The sequence below is a fragment of the Canis aureus genome, chromosome 7 (assembly GCF_053574225.1).
Source record: "Canis aureus isolate CA01 chromosome 7, VMU_Caureus_v.1.0, whole genome shotgun sequence".
Lineage (NCBI taxonomy): Eukaryota > Metazoa > Chordata > Mammalia > Carnivora > Canidae > Canis > Canis aureus.
The window spans coordinates 53,161,949-53,182,178 of record NC_135617.1 but is presented as its reverse complement, the minus strand read 5'-3'; the positions used below and the strand labels follow the sequence as shown (position 1 = coordinate 53,182,178).

The window sequence follows — 20,230 nt, the reverse complement described above, 5'->3', positions numbered from 1 at the left end:
AGAGAGCTTGTTCTACAGGCCAGAAATTCTGAACTTTTGACTTAAGGTGCAAACGCTGCCCTTTACCATACTGGTAGAACAGATGTGTCAAAAGTGTTTCATGCTCAATATATTTGGGAAGTAGTTAGATCCTTTATTCTAGGCCTTCTCAGAGCCTTTATTATATTCATGTATTCAGTAACTTTCTAAGATGGAGCAACAGTGATATCCTTTCCTGAAATTTATTTGACCAGGAAACAATTATGGAATAATATCTAAGGAACACAAGTTTAAGAATAAGGTCCTAATCAAATAACGTTGCAGCATTCCAAGAGAGTTAAAGCTTGAAAGAAATGAGAAAGATTGAACTGATCCTTAAAGCAGTCTAGAATATGGAAATCATTTTTATTTAAATTTACGCTATTAATTTATAGCATGAGCTGAGGCCTGCCATCAGATATAGCATGCTACTGGGAAAGAGTAATAGAAAATCAGGAAAGAGATAAAAATTCAAGTGGTCATTAAATCATCTATAATTTCAAAGCAGAGGAAATTTCACATCTGCTGAAAATGTTTTCTTTGAGGTAAAAATGTGCATATGTGCTGATCGCTAGTATATTATTTTAACATCACACTGATAATTAAGCACAGATTAGAACTGAAAATTCATAGCTTCTCAGAGCACAAAGGAGCCATCTAATTTGAACATTTTGTTTTAGAAATGAAAATTCTCACAGTTGGAATTCCTGAGTGTCCCAGAAGAATAGGCTCCAATTGGTAAGGCTTAGTAACTTAAGATTCCATTTACCTGAAAATTCTTTACTGCTGGAGTTTCTGAAGGACCCCACAAGTAGTCTCGCCCTGCATGATATATCAGGCTGGATTTGTATATTTCGGGTCAGAAGTCCAACCTCTGCAGCCAAACGAATGCATCGGCCATCCTCCATGACATGGACGCTTCCTGGGGCAATAGGAATTGGGCAAGAAAAAAAAAAAACTTTAAAAACCTATTTCGGAAATTGCCAGCTGGGGACCCAGAGAACCTGACAAATGAAAACACTCCTTTCCCCTCAGAAGTCCTACCAACATTAAGGTTGCTTTTCCTCAGGCATTCTCCACAAATGTCAGCTGAGAAATGAAAAGCTCGTTCACATATCTCTCTTTGGGATCAGAGTGAGAGTGTTCAAGCAAGAATTCATTTCTCCTTAATAACTGCGGGTACTGGGACAAGGAAGGCAGGGCACACCTGTCCAATTAGTGGAGTCCCCAACCTCCTTCCTTAAATTCATAGGCGTAAGACTTGAGTGTTTGGCTGTGCATTGTCCGTGGACCTCTTTCATGAGCATGAAGAATCCCAGACCAACTGAGGTGGTGACAGAGCTAAAACAGCAATGTATAGGAGTAAAGGGACGAAGAGCAGCAGCGCTGTCCCCTCCTGATAGGTCTTAACTGTAGTGCTGTCTGAAGGAGCCTCCTCAGGGGCAGGAAAGGAGCACCCTGCTGGTGTGTCCCACTGCCCTCCATTTACACTGCACCTTACATCCTACTGGCAAGGACTGCCAAAGATTTCTCCTTTCTCTTCCACTTTTTTAAAAGAAATTATCCTTGGAAGTATGATTTAGAAATAGTTTTAGACGGAATCTTGTTACATACATGTATTTTCCTCTCCCATATCAAAGACAAAAAGATATTCCCTAATCCCTCTATTTCTGTGTTTTATTACTTATGAGAGTTCTTGGATTAAATGTATTTATTGGACTGAGCCAGGAAACTCCTGGGTATTTACAATTTATGTCAATATATTTTAACTGTGGATAGCCTATAAAAATATACCTTTGTTGAGAAAAAAGATATTTGGCTTTTTATCTTTTTTTTTTTTTTTAATAGTAGTAGTAGTCAGTACATAAAGTGTTAGGAAGGACATATTCCTGAGTGTGGAAAAAGAAGCCACTATTTATAATAACTGCCAAATTTTAAGTGATTGTGTGATTCAGTGTGACAAGAAATGAACTAGAAATTCAGTCCCCCTGAGGTTTATTCTGGCTTAGCCATGAAAATGCCCAGTTACCTTGAACCAGATGCTTAACCTTTTTGCTTACTTCTAAACTTGCTATGATATGTAAAAAGCAAAAAACAACAACAAATTCCTTCACAACTAAATATTCTTTAAAAGTTAGGCAAAAAAAGAAGGAATAGAGGTAAAGCCTTCTAGAATGAGTCTAGAAAGCAGAAAGGTATTACCCATCCCCTCTGAATGGCCATTGGACATAAGTCAGGTTGCTGAACACATTCTTCCTGGTCCATTCACTTCCCTTACCCAGTAAAACAAAGCCTTACCAATGTGCCGGTATTTGAGCCGTTCATAGATCTTAACATGGTGAGCCTGGACTTCTTTGACAGTGAGGATCTCTGCTTCATGAGGCTCATAAGAAGAAGAGCTAAGGACAATTTTGTCATGCGGTCGCCAATCCACTGCGTCCTCTACTATAATTCTGTAACAGCATAAAAATGGGATCAAGTATACTGGCAGTGCAACACGGATCACCTACTAACTCCAAAGAGAAAAGGAAATCCACTGCAACCACCAATTCCCACCAGGGAGATTGACTTAGAAATAACAAGTCAAGACAGAGAAAAAATGGCTTTTGTGAAAAGTTTAATGCTCATGGAGTCCATGATCTGGCTTATGTATATTACATAAGATAGCAAAGATATTCTGTAGCCATGAAGGTCAAGACAAAAAAACAAGAAATAGTAAAAGTTCCAGGGTTTATTATATGCTGACTAAACATGGTTTCTTAACAGACATATTCCTCCTTGGTTGGGAAACAGTTTGAATAATAAAGATGTTTCACAAGAAATCATTTCTTGAATTTTCTGAAGAACTATTGTGCCATTTTTGGACAATTTATCATTATGTATTAAGGCTTATACCTTCATGGTCAGGCAGATATAATGTAGATCCTAGAGGTACCACTTACTAGCTATGTGACCTTAAGAGGTCACTTTTCTGAGTTTCCTATCTTCATCTGAAAAGTGCCAATATTAAAGGCTTCCCCCCTGACATCCCCATGTTACTGCAGGAACTAACAGTATGCATTTCTTGAGTGTGTTATGTTCCAAACGCTGTGCTTTCACCACAATATGAAACAATGATAGCTTTGTTCATTTTCATTTTTTAAACTCACATTTAATGAAACTTCTCTTCAGTCTTTCACTGTTGCCTAGCTTTTCCTAGTGAATATGTCTGCTTTATTCTTCATTCACAGTCATTACCAACATCAGTGGCATAAGTTTATTTTAACCTGCCTTTTTCGTTAATGTCCACATTTTAGCAAGCTTTGATAAGAGATTCTCCTCTACCCATAAATATTCACCCAGGCGAGAGGTCCATGTGAAGGCTATTCAATCATGAAACATTTATTGATTGAACAACTGGTATGCACCAGACACTATAGTAGGTGCTAGAGGCAAAATGGTAAATAAAATATATGTCATTTGCATTTTTAAAAATGACAACTTAGATTTTGGCTAGTAGATATTCCTAAAGAGTTTACTACAAAGGGGTGGGAGAGATACACAATGTAGTATTAACACCAAAAAAAAAAAAAAAAACCAATAAATCAATAGGGGATCATTTGTAGGTCAATGGTATGACTCTGCTATGAATCAAAAATTATAACTAATTCTAGTCTGTACAACTGAGCCTTATAGACAGATGGAGTGAGTCACAAAAAAAAAAAAAGGCTACTGTCAAATGTGGTAATTTTAATGAAAGAATTTAGTCTTACCTGTGTTTCTGATTTGTAGTGACATCCTAGATACAGAATATTAAAGCAACTGCCAGTTTTTAAAGGCAAAGTAACTAAAGCCCGAGAGATGAAATAGCAAACCTCAAAATTAGGTCATTGAATGGAGTCAGAGGTTGGATTAGGACAAAGCAAGATTCCTGATTAAGTTCAGGTTCTTTCCACTAAATCACTTTGCTTCACCTGTCTGACTTGTAGTCCTTCCACCACTAAATGTAATAAAAAGCAATACTGGGGTGTCTGGGTGGCTCCGTCAGTTAGGCGTCTGACTTTGGCTCAGGTCATGATCTCACAGTGCTGGAATCCAGTCTTGTTTTGGGTTCTGTGCTCAGCATGGAGTCTGCCTGTCCCTGTCCCTCTCCCTCCGCTACTCCCCTACTCTTGTGCTCTCTCTCAATAAAAAATATGCTACTGAGCTATATAAACTGCATAGCACATAGCAATGTTCTTGACAAAAAGAAAAAAGAACTAATGAAATTATTAGTCCAAGTTTCATATTAAAAAATATAAATGAACTGAAGCTGACCTTTTCCATTAAGGCTCCTGAAACCTTGCAGGTTCTTGAAAATTCATCTCCGCCCCCCTACTCTTGGAGCCTTGGGAACCCATATGTCACAAAGACTGTATACATATGGCAAAGGAGTATGGCCCCTTCCACTTCTGTGTCCACACAGCAACAGTGGTAACTTCAAAGAATATTGTGATCCCTGTTGTCCAGAACTTAGATGGTTCTGGAGGTCAAGTATCAGTTTTTCTTCAGTTCCAACATCTACACTTTCCTCTCACAGTCTTCCATTATTTAGTCACCCTTCAACCATTTTGAGAAATCCTTCCTTCAGGACTGCTTGAAGCCCAGCTGTCTGATTAATACTAATAAGAGTCCTACAGCCACAGGGGAGGGGATAGACCTTTTTGTTCTGAGCAAAACACACCTAAAACAATAAATAAACAAAAAAATTAAAAGAGCTGTTTGCAACATAACTGGACCTAAATGAAAACCATATGAAAAGAGAGGAAACTCTGAATAAGTCTCCTGAAAGAAAACCTTTAAAAATATATAAACAAGATGTCAGCACAGTTTTCTTTATTTTGGCACTAACATTTTATCTAGTTTTGAGAAAATATAATACTTTTGGTCAAAAGAACATAATTACAAAAAAGCAAAAAAAAATGTATGCTTTCCAATTTGATTTAAAAAGTTTTTACAACCAGGCATACGGCATCTATATATAAACACCTACCACTTAAATGGATTTGTTAACTAAACGTTGGGGAGGTCTTCATAATGATGGCTGCATTTGACCACAGACTCAGAGTGTCCGGATGCCAAGATATTTTCTTCCCAGGAATAAGGGATAGCTATAGATTTCTGAACTCTACTAACACTGAAGGTTTGTTTTTAAACTTCAGTTAAAATTTCTTCTTTCATTTTCTTCAGTGACATCAAAAGATACTGTGGATTGTCAGTCTGCATGGGACAATGAGAAGTATTGAAGAAAGAAAATGGCTGTAGCGATGCCAACACTGATGATAATAGTCAGAAAAGCTATCATGTCAACTATTTGTGTACCTGGCCTCCTTTCTCCTTTTTCCCCCACAAAATCCACCACATCTTTTTTTCTTTTTTTTAAGATTTTATTTTTATTTATTTGAGTGGGGGAGATAGCACACACAGAGGGAGGAGAAGCAGACTCCCCACTGAGCCTGACATGGGGCTGGATCCCAGGACCCTGGGATTATGACCTGAGCCAAAGGCAGACACTTAACCAACTGGGCCACCATGTGCCCCTCACCATATCTTTTCTGATAACTGGTCTCCTTAACCACCATCCTAATTCTGTGTCTTAGTGAGCATTGCTGAACAGAGCCTCACAAAGCCTTTGCAAAAGGGTGTGCAAGGGATCCAACCTGCTTTTTTGAAAATCCTTCCCTTGGACTTCATTGTATCAGCTTTATTGAGGTATATTAATTGACAAAATATAAGATATTTAAAGTGCACGATGTGCCAGTTTGATAGATTCACACACTATGAAAAGACTTTCTCATCAGGTTGACACACACAACACCTCACACATTTATTTTTTGTGTGTGGAAACCCTTGTTCTACTCTCATCAGATTTCAATGATATAATACAGTGCCATGAGTGATAGTTGCCTGAACTTCAGAATTGAAATTAAGGAGAGAGAAAAATGTACTCTCTTGTGGTAGAGCTAGGAAAAGCCTGACAGATCTGGGTTCACTTATACCCTACAGAATGTAGAAAAATTTTCTTCCATAGATGCAAATGAAGTCAAAATAGAGAAATAAGGAGAGGTTGGGAGAAGGTCTGCCACAATCTCCCAAATGGATTGAGAAAGGCTGCTTTTACTTATTTTTACTATTACCACAATAACTGGCATGTCGTGAGGCTCACTTTGTGCCAGAAACTGGGCTAAGCACTTTACATATATTAATTCACTTAATCCTTCTAGCTACTCTATTAGCATTTTATTGCTGTATCATAGAATAAGAACTCGAGGGTCAGAAATTTTACTCAAAATTACACATTTAGCTAATCATGCAGTTAGAATTATTATAGTCTGGGGATACCTGGGTGGTTCAGTGGTAGAGCATCTGCCTTTGGCTCAGGTAGTGATTCCAGGGTCCTGGGATTGAGTCCTACATCAGGCTCCCGGCAGGGAGCCTGCTTCTCCCTCTGTCTGTGTCTCTGCCTTTCTCTATGTCTCTCATGAATAAATAAACAAAATCTTTAAAAAAAAGAATTATTACAGTCTGTCTTCCCTCAAAGTTCCAGTTTGTGTTCATGGTACCACACTATTTCCACCTTATGTTCCTACCTCTTGTGCCTATTCCCAGCATGGAGGCAAGAGCCAATCTGAGACCAGGACCCCACTAGCTCATTAGACCAGAGAACCATCTTCTACATACATGATCTTCTACACACATGATCCTGAACTCCTGCCAATAAATGAATAAGGTCAGCAACTCTTTATTCTAATATTACTTGAACTAAATTGTCATAGTGTAGCAATAAAGTTTGAGTAATAAGCAAGATAAATTACAGTGACTTTTAAAAATAAATGTAAGATTCTCATTTCTTAGATGATCTACCTCTGAATCAAGAGGCTCAGTAAGTTCTGATTTCCAGAAAAGACATATCCATGCAAGGTAGCAGGCATTTACTAGAAGTTTTCTTTGTGTTTTGCTGTGTACTAGATGCTGAGTAATATACACAATCAATAAAAAACAATATTTTCCTGCTCCTGTAGAAGAAGCCACTTGGAGGAACAAGACACAGACACCTTGAGTAGCTTAGTATCAGTCAACCAGGAAGCATACTTTTATTAAAATCATTAATCAGAAAACCACATTTTATAATCTAGATGGTAAGAAAGTCAGTGTATGCTAGAGGGGAGATTAAAAGCCTGTAGAAGATGTGGTGGATTCTCAGGACAAATGGAGAGTGTAAAGCAAGAAGAGATTCCAGAGCACTGTGTACACCCTTATTTTATTTATCAAGCATTTAGGAAGCCTAGTAAAAATAACTATATGAACAGTCATGTTTGAAGTGGGAATGTACTAGAAAGAAGAACAAGAAGTATCCAAACAAAGTACATCCAAAGAATATAATCACTAATTTGATACAGGAGATAGCAAATTAGATGAAGTCAGTGATGAGGTCAGAGTGGAAGGCCACGGTCCTGGGGCAAAGTTGAGGTGACAATGTGTTGTTTAGTTCAGAGTTATTTTCTTATAAATAACAGAGTAAGTGAGTACATCACAGAAGAAAAGTATGTCACAGAAGAAACCCAGAAAAATAATAGGACCAAGAGACTGGATAAGGCTCTATAACACTATCTTTCTTTAAAAACTAAATGAGATCTGCCCTATGACCCAGCAATTGCACTGCTGGGGATTTACCCCAAAGATACAGATGCAATGAAACGCCGGGACATCTGCACCCCGATGTTTATAGCAGCAATGTCCACAATAGCCAAACTGTGGAAGGAGCCTCAGTGTCCATCGAAAGATGAATGGATAAAGAAGCTGTGGTCTATGTATACAATGGAATATTACTCAGCCATTAGAAATGACAAATACCCACCATTTGCTTCAACGTGGATGGAACTGGAGGGTATTATGCTGAGTGAAGTAAGTCAATTGGAGAAGGACAAACATTATATGGTCTCATTCGTTTGGGGAATATAAATAATAGTGAAAGGGAATAGAGGGGAAGGGAGAAGAAATGGGTAGGAAATATCAGAAAGGGAGACAGAACATGGAAGACTCCTAACTCTGGGAAACGAACTAGGGGTGGTGGAAGGGGAGGAGGGCGGGGGGTGGGGGTGACTGGGTGGCGGGCACTGAGGGGGGCACTTGAAGGGATGAGCACTGGGTGTTATTCTGTATGTTGGCAAGTTGAACACCAATAAAAAATAAATTTATTATTAAAAAAAACTAAATGAGAAAAGAAATAAGAAAAATATGAGATCTTTTGAGGAAGGTTCCCCATAAACCTACCCTTCCCTCAGTTTTCTCTTCTTTTCTTATTTTTAAAAGTATTTTATTTATTTATTCATAAAAGACACGGAGAGGCAGAGACATAGGCAGAGGGAGAAGCAGGGTCCCTGTGGGGAGCCTGATGCAAGATTTGATCCCAGGACTCTGGGATCATGACTTGAGTCAAAGGCAGACGTTCAACCACTGAGCCACCCCGGTGCCTCAACTCTTCTCAGTATATCAGAGCATTCCTCACCCAGTTGCTCAGGTCAAACATTCTATGGTAATCTCTGATTCTTCATTTTTTCTTTTACCCAATCTATCAGCATTCCACGTTTCCCCTGTCTGCCACAGGTATTTCACCACTCTGTCATCTCCATCTTCACTACTACCATAATCTAAGCCACCAGCATGTGTCACTTAAATGGCTATAATGTTAGAACACTGGCCTAACAGTCTCTCTGCTCCCACCCTTGTCCTCACCAACAGTCAACTCTGCACACAGCAGGAACCATATTAAAACATGAATTGAACCCTGTCCCTGCCGTTTAAAATCTTGTAATGACCAGGATAAAAACTAAAAGCTTTGCATAGGATTGATTGAGTAACCATTTAATTACAAAGAACATGTGGTCACCCTTAAATGACTCACAGTAAAACATCTACTTAATGCTTATAATGAGTAAAAACCAATGTCTTTAAATCTAAGTACAAATGTCAGTATAACTTCTCTTGACTTAGCTAAAGTCCAAAAAATCCAACATGTTGTTCATCAGTCTTCCTCAAAGTCAACTGGAGCAAGTGACAGTAAAGAGCAACTTAGCAATAAATTTAAATTATAACGTGTAACAAACGAAATAATATTGTTTCAAATATCTTGCTAAGCTTACTTTTATCAGTGGTAGTTTAAGTTTATAAACAACATGAAATTTTTCCTCTGAAGATTTCACTTCGGTGTTCTTCATAAAATGAATCAATTATACACAAGTAAATTCAGACATGTAATTCTGTTGGTAAAAAATCCATAAGGAAGTCTGAGTAAAATCTGTTCCTATAACAATGCACTAGAAAGACTTATTAAATTGACTTTTAACATAAGGAAAACCATAGATCAATGTTTAAAGAAATGGCTTGAATAAGGTCTGTACTTCAGTTAATACTATACTAATATCAATTTGCTAGATTTCATCATGTTCAGGTTATGAAATATATCATCAGGGAATGCTGGGTGAAGGGTACATGAGAACCTTGTACTATTTTTGCAACTTCTCATGAGGCTTCAAGTATTTCACATTTTTTTAGAAGGTTAAAAAAAGGAAGGCTCTCCATTAAGTGGATGCACTACGGTAATTACATACCATTCATATAAATTCATTAAAAACTCCTTATCAGAACACTGATACAAGAAATTTTGTTTTTAATATTTGTATTATATAGAACACCAGAACACAAACAATAAAATCAGACAAATCATGATAAAAAAACGGTCAACCCCAGGAACTCCTAGCTTTATAAACTTAGAAATTTTACTCAACTTTTCTATATAGTTGTTGTATGTGTAAATGCAGATAATAATACCTAACATAGCACTGAAACATTTCAATGAGATCAATATATGTAAAATGCTTGGTAATGCCTCACATGAGTAAATGAACATGATAAGAACTCAATAAATGGTAGCGAATTACTATAGATAGTTTTCATTCATAAAATTGAATTTCCTTTGAAGGAGCCTATAGCTCTGACTGAATGAGGTTCTTAACACACCTTTAAAGAAAAATCCATTCATACAGCTCTTGCCAGATTCCAACTTGCTAACCTCATCATTAGTTTCGTATTTATCCCTCCTTGAAACGCCTACTTCACAAATCTTTTTGGGTATCAGGCACTTCAAAGTCAACATGACCAAATCTGAACTCATAATATTTTCTTCCAATTTAGTCCTCTTTTAGTGAATGGCACCACATACATCTCTGCAATCCAGAAACCAAGAGAGTCCATCATATCCAGTATATCTTATAGATTTTTATTTCCTGTATCTAAATCTGCCCACTTCTCTCCATCGACACGTCAGCTCTTGACTACAGGTTATATTATCTCTTGCTTGGACCTGCTAAGTGGTGCCCCTACATACATTTTTGACTCCTGTTGTCTGCATTGTACCTAGAATGATTTTTTTTTTTTTTTTTTTTAGATATAGGAATGTGATTACAAGCTTTACCTCCCATCCATACTATCCTCTTAGGAACTTAAAACAGTTACACAATGCTCCTGGAGGGTAAAAAATTAAATTCTTTTTATTTATTTATTTATTTATTTATTTATTTATTTATTTATTTATTTATTTTTATTTATGATAGTCACACACACACAGAGAGAGAGAGAGAGAGAGAGAGGCAGAGACACAGGCAGAGGGAGAAGCAGGCTCCATGCACCAGGAGCCCAACGTGGGATTTGATTCCAGGTCTCCAGGATCACGTCCTGGGCCAAAGGCAGGCACCAAACCGCTGCACCACCCAGGGATCCCAAAAAATTAAATTCTTGATATTGCCAGTGAATATGCCTTGACCCCTAACTACTCCTGGGAACCCTACTGTGCTCAGTCCCTGCTCTCCAGGTCAACCAACTTGGCCTTCCTCCAAGCCACTCATGTTGCCCATTCTTCCTCCCACCACAGAATCACCTGTTGGGCCTCTGCTTCTCCATCATCTTTGCTGACTCTATCAACTTCTGAAGAATTGGACTGGCCCAGTTTCATTTACAGACTCCAATTTTCTCCTCTTCCTATCTTCTTGATCAGTGGCATCATTTAGTTCCTGGATGACTCCCCATCATTTTTTGCCTTAGCCCTAAAATACAAATCTAATTGCCTTCTTGACATCTCCACTTGGTGTCTCCAACTTAGCATGTCCCGTCTTCCACCCTGACAAATCTGTTCCTCTTCCAGTCTTCCCATCTCAGTGCATGTTTCTACCTCCCACCAAGTTGCTCAATAAAAAAATCTGAAGCACTTCCTTCATCTCAACATTCAGTCCATTGGCATGTCCAGACAGTGCCATCTCTTCTCTCCATCACCATTGCCTCCTCTATAATTCTACCCACCATGATACTTGGTCTCAACTGGCCTTCTAACTCATAGCCCAGCTTCTGCTTTTTTCTCCACCACTCATCATCTATATAGCAGCCAGAGTGGTTTTCAAAACACAAGTCAGAGTCTATCGATTGCCCTCTGTAAACCCCTCAGTGATTTTCCCTCTGAACTCTCACACCTAAACTAGGTACCATGTGACGTGGCATCTACTATATAATAACCATTCTCCCCTTTGCTTATTCTGGTCCAACTATAGTAACCTGCTCTCTGTCTCCCACTCCCCAAAGGCCACTTCAGAGACAATGCTAGATGTCCCTCCTTCAGTAAGCTCTCTAGTCCATTCTCATTAGACAGCAGGATGCCTCCTACCATTGAGAGCTCAGCTCAAATTTTTTTCCCCAAAGAGGTCTTCCCTTCAGTCTAAAAGGGTACCCTGTACACTACCCAACTGTTTTCAATCATATCATCCTGTTTATTTCCTTACTAGCGCATTTTATAATATGCAAGTATGTTGTTTATATTTCTGTATTAGCTTCTTTATTGTCCCTTTCTCCATGAAGATATAAAGTCCCAGAGGACAGTGATCTCTTCAAATCTACTTCTACATCTCCAGTGCTTACAGCCACCCTAGCACACGGTAAGTACCCATCAGATATTTGTTGAATGATTGAATGCTGTTTGCTCTTGCTGGAGTGCTCTTTCCATACATACCCAAGCCCACTTTGCCTAATTAAAGCCCACTCATTTTTTAGTTCTCACCTCTGAAATCACTCTGCAGGGAAGCCTTCTCTAACCTCCATTACTGCCTCAAGATCTCATATTCATGTTTTCAGAATCCTATAAAGCCCTCCTTCATTGCATTTGTCACATAAGTAATTTTACATTTACTTTATATTTATTTCATTAATGTCTAGGTACAGAGACCATATCAATTTTTACTTATTATTGTATTTCCAGGCCCCATAACTCAGTGTTTGATGTAGGGTAAGAGTATACAAAAATTGTATTAAAAAACAATAACAATGTGCAAAGGCAATAACTACTCTATGAAGAAATTCTGTACAGAGAGAAAAATCACACCAAAGCAGTAGCCAGCTATCATCTCTCCTACAGGGATCCTTGCTGTGGTGTACGTCCTTCCAGACATCCTCTATCCACATATATGCATACATAAATGTTATTTTACTTTATTTACAAAACTAGGCTAATACGTAATATTTTCTTGAATGCTCATATCTCTTCCCCTTTGTCAACATGGAATTCAATAATCTTCCCCTTTGATAATTAAATATTTTTAAATAGTGCTCAATTTTGTTTTAATTAACATTTGTTTCAACTCTAGTAGAGAAGAACTTTTTTTCATATGTTTATTAATCAGATGTATGTCTTCTATTGTGGCTTGTGTATTCAAACTCTTTAATGATTATTCTTCTAGCATGTTCATCTTTTTTTTTATTCCTAAGCATTCTTTACATATAAAAATATTAGCCCTCCATCTGTACTATTATAAATTGCAAATATTTCTAGTTTATTATCTGCCTTTGCATTTTGTAATTTTTTGCAAAAATACTGATTTTTTTAAATATTGACTTTTTTATGTTGTCAAATCTATGACTTCGTGCTGCTATAGTTGCATTTCTTATAATGAGAGGTCTTTCCTAATTTAATATTATATAATATTTACTTAAGTGTTCTTCAAATAATTTTATGGTTTTGGATTTTTTTTTACATTTTTTAAAATCTAGCTATAACTTTTTCAGAGTGAAGCATAATTTGAGAATCTAATTTTATAGTTTTCCAAAGTGTTTACCAATTACTCCAGCACAAGTCTGCAACTAAATTGAAATGCTAAGTTATTCAAATTCTAAGTAATAATACATACCTGAGTCTATTGCTAGGCATTCTTTTCTGTTTTGGTGCCAATAGCAATAAGATAATTATTCAGATTAAAGCTGTGATTAAATTATTCAGATTAAAACAAATATAATTTATTTGTTTATTTGGGAGAGAGTCCACACTGAGCATGAAGCCAAAGCAGTGCTTAATTCCAGGACCTTGGGACCATGATCTGAGCCGAAAACAAAAGTCAGGTGCCAACTGCACCACCCATGTGCCCCAAGATATACACAGGTATATATTTTTCAAGAAGTTACTGGTAATGTTGGCTATCTTCAAGTGTTTATTGTTCCAAAAGACTTAGAAATAGTGAACCAGATTTCAAATGCATATATTTGACTCACTGTTAAAGCTTCATTAGATTTAATATCTTTAGGCCTCTTGGGCAGCTCAGTCAGTTAAGTATCTGCCTTTGGCTCAGGTTGTGATCTCAGGGTCCTGGGATTAAACCCCATGTCAGGCTCCCTGCTCAGTGGGGAGCTTGCTTCTCTCCCTCTGTTGCTCTCCCTGCTTGTGCTTTCTTGATCTCTCTCAAATAAACAAATAAAATCTTTTAAAAATATTTCATATATTTAAAATTTTGAGCCTTTGCATTGATGATATGCATCACCATTTATTCTAATCTCCTTTTATGCCTTTTACTAGTGTTTTGTAGTCTTGTTTCTGTTGTTCCTATAATTTTCCTTAAGTTTATTTTTAGATATTTTAAATTGATATTTAAATAGGATTTTACATTGAAATATTTAAAAACTATTAATTTGTGCACTTACTGAATGCAATGGTAGTTTTTCAGATGATTCTCTAGGGTTCAAGGAAAAAATATATATAATTTACAAAAATCTGACAATTTGGATTCCTTTTAATAGTAGTAACTGATTCATTTTTTTTTTCTTGACTCAATACATTGGCTAAAACTTTAATAATAATATTTAATGACTGTTGTAATACACAATAATTTTTAATGTCAGGTTTTCCATAAAATAGAAAGTTGCTTGTTTAGGAGGGATTTTTAATTATTTATTTTGTATTATTATTTAAAGCAGTGATCCTCAACTAATGGCTAAACCACTCTATTAAGAAACATTGATTTAGTGATCCCGGGTGGCTCAGCAGTTTAGCACCTGCCTTCAGCCCAGGCGTGATTCTGGGGTCCCGGGATTGAGTCCCAAATCAAGCTCCCTGCGTGGAGCCTGCTTCTCCCTCTGCCTGTGTCTCTGCCTCTCTCTCTGTGTCTCTCATGATAAATAAATAAAAATGAAATTAAAAAAAAAGAAACATTGATTTAAAGGAATATCCTTTAAAAAAAGAAATAAAGGAATATTTTAGTAGTCTTAATTTATTGTTTATTCTAAGAATGCAAGCTGAATTTTATAAATGTGTTTCTGTTTTATACCAAATTAATCATGTTCTAAGTCTTTATATGTATTGCTTAGATAAATTATATTAAGGAATTATTTCATTTTAAACCATCCTTCTTTAGTTGAATAAATCATCCCCAACCATGATTTTTTTCCTAATAATATACTGGATTTCATTTGTTGCTGTTTTATTTAGAATTTTTGCATTTAATTTATCCTTAGGTGTTACCCTAGTATTCTTTATTTGAATTCTATCTAGTAACTGCTTTAAAAATTATTTTATGAAAATAAATAAATAAAAATAATAAATAATTAAAAATTATTTTATGCTTGCTTCCTAAAATGAATTGAAAAACTTCACGTATTTTCTTATGCTATGGAACAGATTATACAACATAAAAAGTGTCTGATATTTGAATGATTGAAAGAATATACTATCAATTTATTTGAGCCAAATTTATTCTTGGGAACAAAATTTTGATAATGGCATGTCTTTTGCTATTGTTGGTTCTCTCAGTTATATGCTCCTTTAGCCAATTATAATAATCTATATTCTCACATATAATTTAGTTTTTTAAATTTCACAATTACACTCTGTAGATATATACATTTTTATATTATAATTCTAGTCTCTTTGGTCTGTTATATTTGAATTTTCATTTCTGAATTTATATAGTATTTTCTTTGTATAATTAAAGTTATTAAAGATTAAACCACTATCTCTAAAAAAAATTTCAATTCTACTACTTTTCTACTTCCTAATTCACTAATCTCTGCCTTATATGTTACACAAATTAATTTCATTTGACTCATTGGTTATTTTGTTTCTTGTTTCTCACATTGACATCTTAGTTTGTGTATTTTTGTATTTTATTTTTCAGCAATAAAAGCATTTAATGTGATGACATATTGGCTATGTCTCATCCAATACTGTCATTATTGCTATTTTGCTAGCATTCTACTGAGGGAGTTTTCATCTCCTCTTTGATACAAAAATTATTTAGGAAAAGGTTTATTTTTTCTTTTCTGCTCTTTAATCTTGCAAGAGATTAATATTGTTGGTCAAGATTACACTTTTTATTGTGATCATATTCTACATCATTTCTGTTTACTAAAATTTGTTAAGGCTTTAACTATATATATATTCTGGGGTAAACTATATTTATATTCTTTGTATTTATAAATCAAATTTCCTTTATTATATTATTCAGACTTTGTCATGTTTTCTTTATGATTTTTAATTTAAATTAAAGGTTAAAATGGAAAGGAGGGTGCCTGGGTGGCTCAACTGGTTGAGCATTCAACTTTTGATTTTTGCTCAGATCATGATATTGGGGTCCTGGGATCGAGCCCCATGTCTCTGCACTGAATGTGGAGCTTCCTTAGGATACTCTCTCCTTCTCCCTCTACCTCTTCCCCTTCTCCCAGTCATGGCTTTCTCTCTCTCTCTCTCTCTCTCTTTCAAAAAAAAAAAAAAAAAAGAGAGAGAGAGAGAGAGAGAGAGAGAGAGAAAGGAAAACAAAAAACTGAAAGAAACTTTCAGTATCATTTTTGTTTTTGTCAATTTCTTCATTATTTTTTGAGATTTACTTTATATATTTCTATATTATGTTATCTGGTATAAAACTTTCCTGACTATTAAGGTATCTCTGGAGATTAAGTTTTTATTAATATAAAATGTTTGTATTTTTTTCACTTAATTTTTCTTTTCTTATAATTGAGTCCTTTGTTTTTATTTCAATGACTCATTTTATCTGATATTTAATTAATTTTTTTCCATATTGGTCTTATTTTTCTCTATTAAAAAAAGTTGTGATTACATGTTGATTTATTACCCAGCTTTTTTTTTTTTTAAGATTTTATTTATTTACTCATGAAAGACACAGAGAGAGAGAGAGGCAGAGACACAGGCAGAGGGAGAAGCAGGCTCCATGCAGGGAGGCCAACATGGGACTCGACCCCGGGTCTCCAGGATCACAGCACCCAGGATATATATATATCCTGTTTAAATTCTGCTAAAACAAATTGACTCATATTTACTTCATATGGCACTCACGTCCCATTGTCAAATTCCTATGGCCATAGTCCCAGGTTGTAAACCCAGCGTTTTATCTGAGAATTACGACCTGTGATGGTTAGTTTATGTGTCAAGTCGGCTCTGCTGTAGTACCCAGTAATTCTATCTAATCTGTACACTAATGTAGGTGCTTGTTCAAAGGTGTTCTGTAAATGTGGTTAACATCTACAATGAATTGACCTTAAGTAACCCTCAATGATGTGGGTGGCCTCACAATCAGCTGGAAGGCCTTAAAAGCAAAATTGAAGTTTCCCTGAAAAAGAAGAAATTCTGCCTCCAGACAAGGTTCAAGACTTTGCAGCCTACCAACCTGCCCTACAAATTTTCAACCTACCAGCCCTCATAAGAATGTAAGCCAATTCCTTGAAATACATCTCTTTATATATACTACCATATATATTATATATTTTACATATATACAACACACAACAGAATCCTGACTAATACATTAACCTTTCAAATTTTATGTAGTTTCTTTTATGAGAATAACTAGACTTTGTCTTATTTTAACAGCCATATTTATGGTATTATATTTAACTTATTCCAATGCTTACCTTTAAAATTGACACTTTATGTACCTTTACAGATTCCTGAATTTTATTTTTATTCACGCATTTTAAATCAGTTTAATCTTTTTATTAAAATACTTTATTTTTACATTTTTTTCAGTTCTTACAAAGCAAAAGATATACATTTGTTTTGTTTTGTATTGTTTTCACATGCAAACAGTAATCTTAGCAGGGTGTCCAATTCTTTGATTAGAAATCTGTAAACATGTATATATTTTTTCCCTAAATGTGTATATATTTTACACCACTATTTTCCTATATTTAATGGTGTAGAGAATTCTAAGGTTAACGAGCTTTATGTTCCTTTCTGTTTTTCTTTTATTTTGCTCACCACTTTTTCTTGTACTGTGAGGCTATGTAGCAATCATTATTTTTGACGTTCATCTCTTCAAATTAAATGTAAGTTCTCTCAGGTTTGCTATGTGTATTTTAGGTAGAATTTTCATTATACTTTCTGTTGTAATTACTGTAGGTGCTTATTTAAAAAGAGCAATTACCTATATGTACTTTGCATTTTCTGTTCTCTATTTCTAATACCATCTCTTCTATGATTTTTATCTCCTGATCTTCTTCTCTTCCATATGCAGGCAGATCCCATCAGTTCACTCTTAATGGTGCCTATTCACTTTGAGGCAGGGGCAATTTCATTCTTTCCTACCTACAACGCATTTTAAAATTCTGTTATTGCATTTTAAATTCTATAAGATTCTCATACTTTATCTCATTTTTATTTTATTTCTATCTCTTAGCCAGCCATCATCTCAACTCAGACTATTAGGATGTCACTTTACATTTCATCTGTTATCTCATAGAATTCATATTTTTAAAGACTTATTGATAGGAGTAAAAATGTATTACGTAAACTTTACTCCTTAAATAAACTATAGACTCCTCTGTTTTTGATTTCAGTTTTGTTCTTATATTATGTTACAGAGGTTTTTTTAAATCCCGTCTAGTCCCTTATTTTACCATTTGTTCATCCTTGAGTTTTGAGTCTTAATATAATATTTAATTAATTTTTTTTGTTATAATAAAACCTGAGACATCAGTAAAACAAACAAGCAAATACATCCCTAATTTACTCTCATTTCTTACCTCTCATTGCCCGAGGCGATGTCAGCTGCAAGACGGGTCCAAGATTTTTTAGGACAAGCACCGTGAAGCTGGACTTTCCCATATACCCCTGAAATGAAAAGGATCAACAGTTGAATAAGAAAGTTTCAGAGGAATTAAGGCCACCCAAGGAAAACCCACTAGAGAGCTTATTGTGCAAGATATGTGATATGAAAACTATATATGAAGATGTCCACCATATCAAAGAATATTTAAGTTCTCTATATTCAGAAAATCATATATATCTCACATGGCTATGGAACTCACTCTCATTCTCTCAAAAGCTATAGAGAAACAAATGCTACACCACATCTAGTAATCTGAAAGTTGGGAAATGGACCACTCTAAATGGCTAACTAGTTAAGTTCTACCATTAAGTGACTCCAAATCATTTGCAATTCTGTTCAAAGTTAACTGGTTTTGATATTTTATGTTATAGGCTTCATTTTCCAAAAGGCAAGGGTAATTTTATCCCCTGAGGAAACAGATTTGGTGCTATTAGCTTTGTTTTCAGTGGTTGAACTTCATATATTTTTGTATTATAGATATCAAAGGATAGATCTCTAGCTCCTTTGTTTCAAAATATAATTTATTTCAGACTCATAAATTAAAGGCGTACCAGGGACATGCTTGATGCAGTCCAGTTTTATTCCTTCAGGTCTTTCCTCTTACATGTTTTATTGCCATTTAAAATCACATGTAGCACAATTCCTTATATTCCAGTGGTCTCAAATGTTTTGAGCGTGAACCCAAGCCATAACAAAATTATGATCATGCACCCCTAAAGCATGTGTATTTATTTATTTTTAGAAAAACATACAGATATTTGAATATATTCACATATGTTTGAATTAGAAGTTCAAAATATTTTCTTCCTTAACCCAGATTGTCCACATACTCCTGGATTGGTACATAGCATATTTTGCAAATCACTAATCTTGAAATCTAAAGATTTCACAATTTTTAGCAGAAAACATATGAATAAAAGAACCAAACACTACCTATAAAGTACAAATACTATGCCTTGGGTTTTAATCCAATGTGAACAACAACAACAAAAATCTCAATCAATTAGAACCTAACCACTGTTTATGTCATTATTTATATTTTTTCCATACTCTAATTCAGAAAAAAAAGTCATAACACTAAAATTAGGATTAATGGAAATGTAAGAAGTATTCTCACTTTCAGGACATGTCTTGGAATAATCTTTCATAATAATAGTCATACAAATATGACTATATATATTTTTTTCATATGGTATCATCATCACCATCTTAAAAAAATTCTAGCTTCTTTACTATGGGTAAGTAAACTAGGAAAGGGAGGAAAGTGAAGGAATTTAGATAAATTTTCAACAAAAGATTTTAGCGAAGATGTAATTTCCTTAAATTTGAGTTGTGCAGAAAATTAGATTGGCCAGACAAGTAGATTTCTTGATCATTTCTAATCATCAAAGATTTACTGTAAAATAAAACCATTTCTTAGTTGTTTCAAACTTATAATATTTAAATTAATACCTGTCATTTACTTATGATGTCACAAAATTTTAAACATCCAATGAAATAAATATATCATTCTTATTCAATTTAATATTGGAGAGAATTTCAAAAACATTAGCTGGAGTCAAAGATTAAGACAAGCATCCTTGTATGCTCTTAAAGTTTAATCCGATGTGGTGCTGTGTAGAGCACAGTGGACACCACACAAAAAATAAATTGAATGTTCTTATCAGCCATTTAGTTTGCCAACTTGAAAAAAGCAAAAATCTCATATTCTTTAAAAAATAAAAGCATGTATGAAAAATCCTTCAGAAACAATAAAGCCCCGCCTAAGT

At 35.2% G+C, this 20,230-nt stretch overlaps 1 protein-coding gene across 2 annotated transcripts in view; it reads right to left on the bottom strand.

Annotated features, from left to right (window-relative positions):
* The window catches only part of PKHD1 (PKHD1 ciliary IPT domain containing fibrocystin/polyductin), a 470,542-nt gene that overhangs the window by 126,674 nt on the left and 323,638 nt on the right, over positions 1 to 20,230 (bottom strand). For both annotated transcript variants that reach the window (XM_077903688.1, XM_077903687.1), the window contains 3 exons: positions 18,376 to 18,463; positions 2,317 to 2,471; positions 788 to 940 (listed from right to left, as the gene is read on the bottom strand). In XM_077903688.1, the coding sequence (XP_077759814.1) occupies positions 788 to 940; positions 2,317 to 2,471; positions 18,376 to 18,463 (396 nt within the window). The remainder of the gene's footprint in view (positions 1 to 787; positions 941 to 2,316; positions 2,472 to 18,375; positions 18,464 to 20,230) is intronic.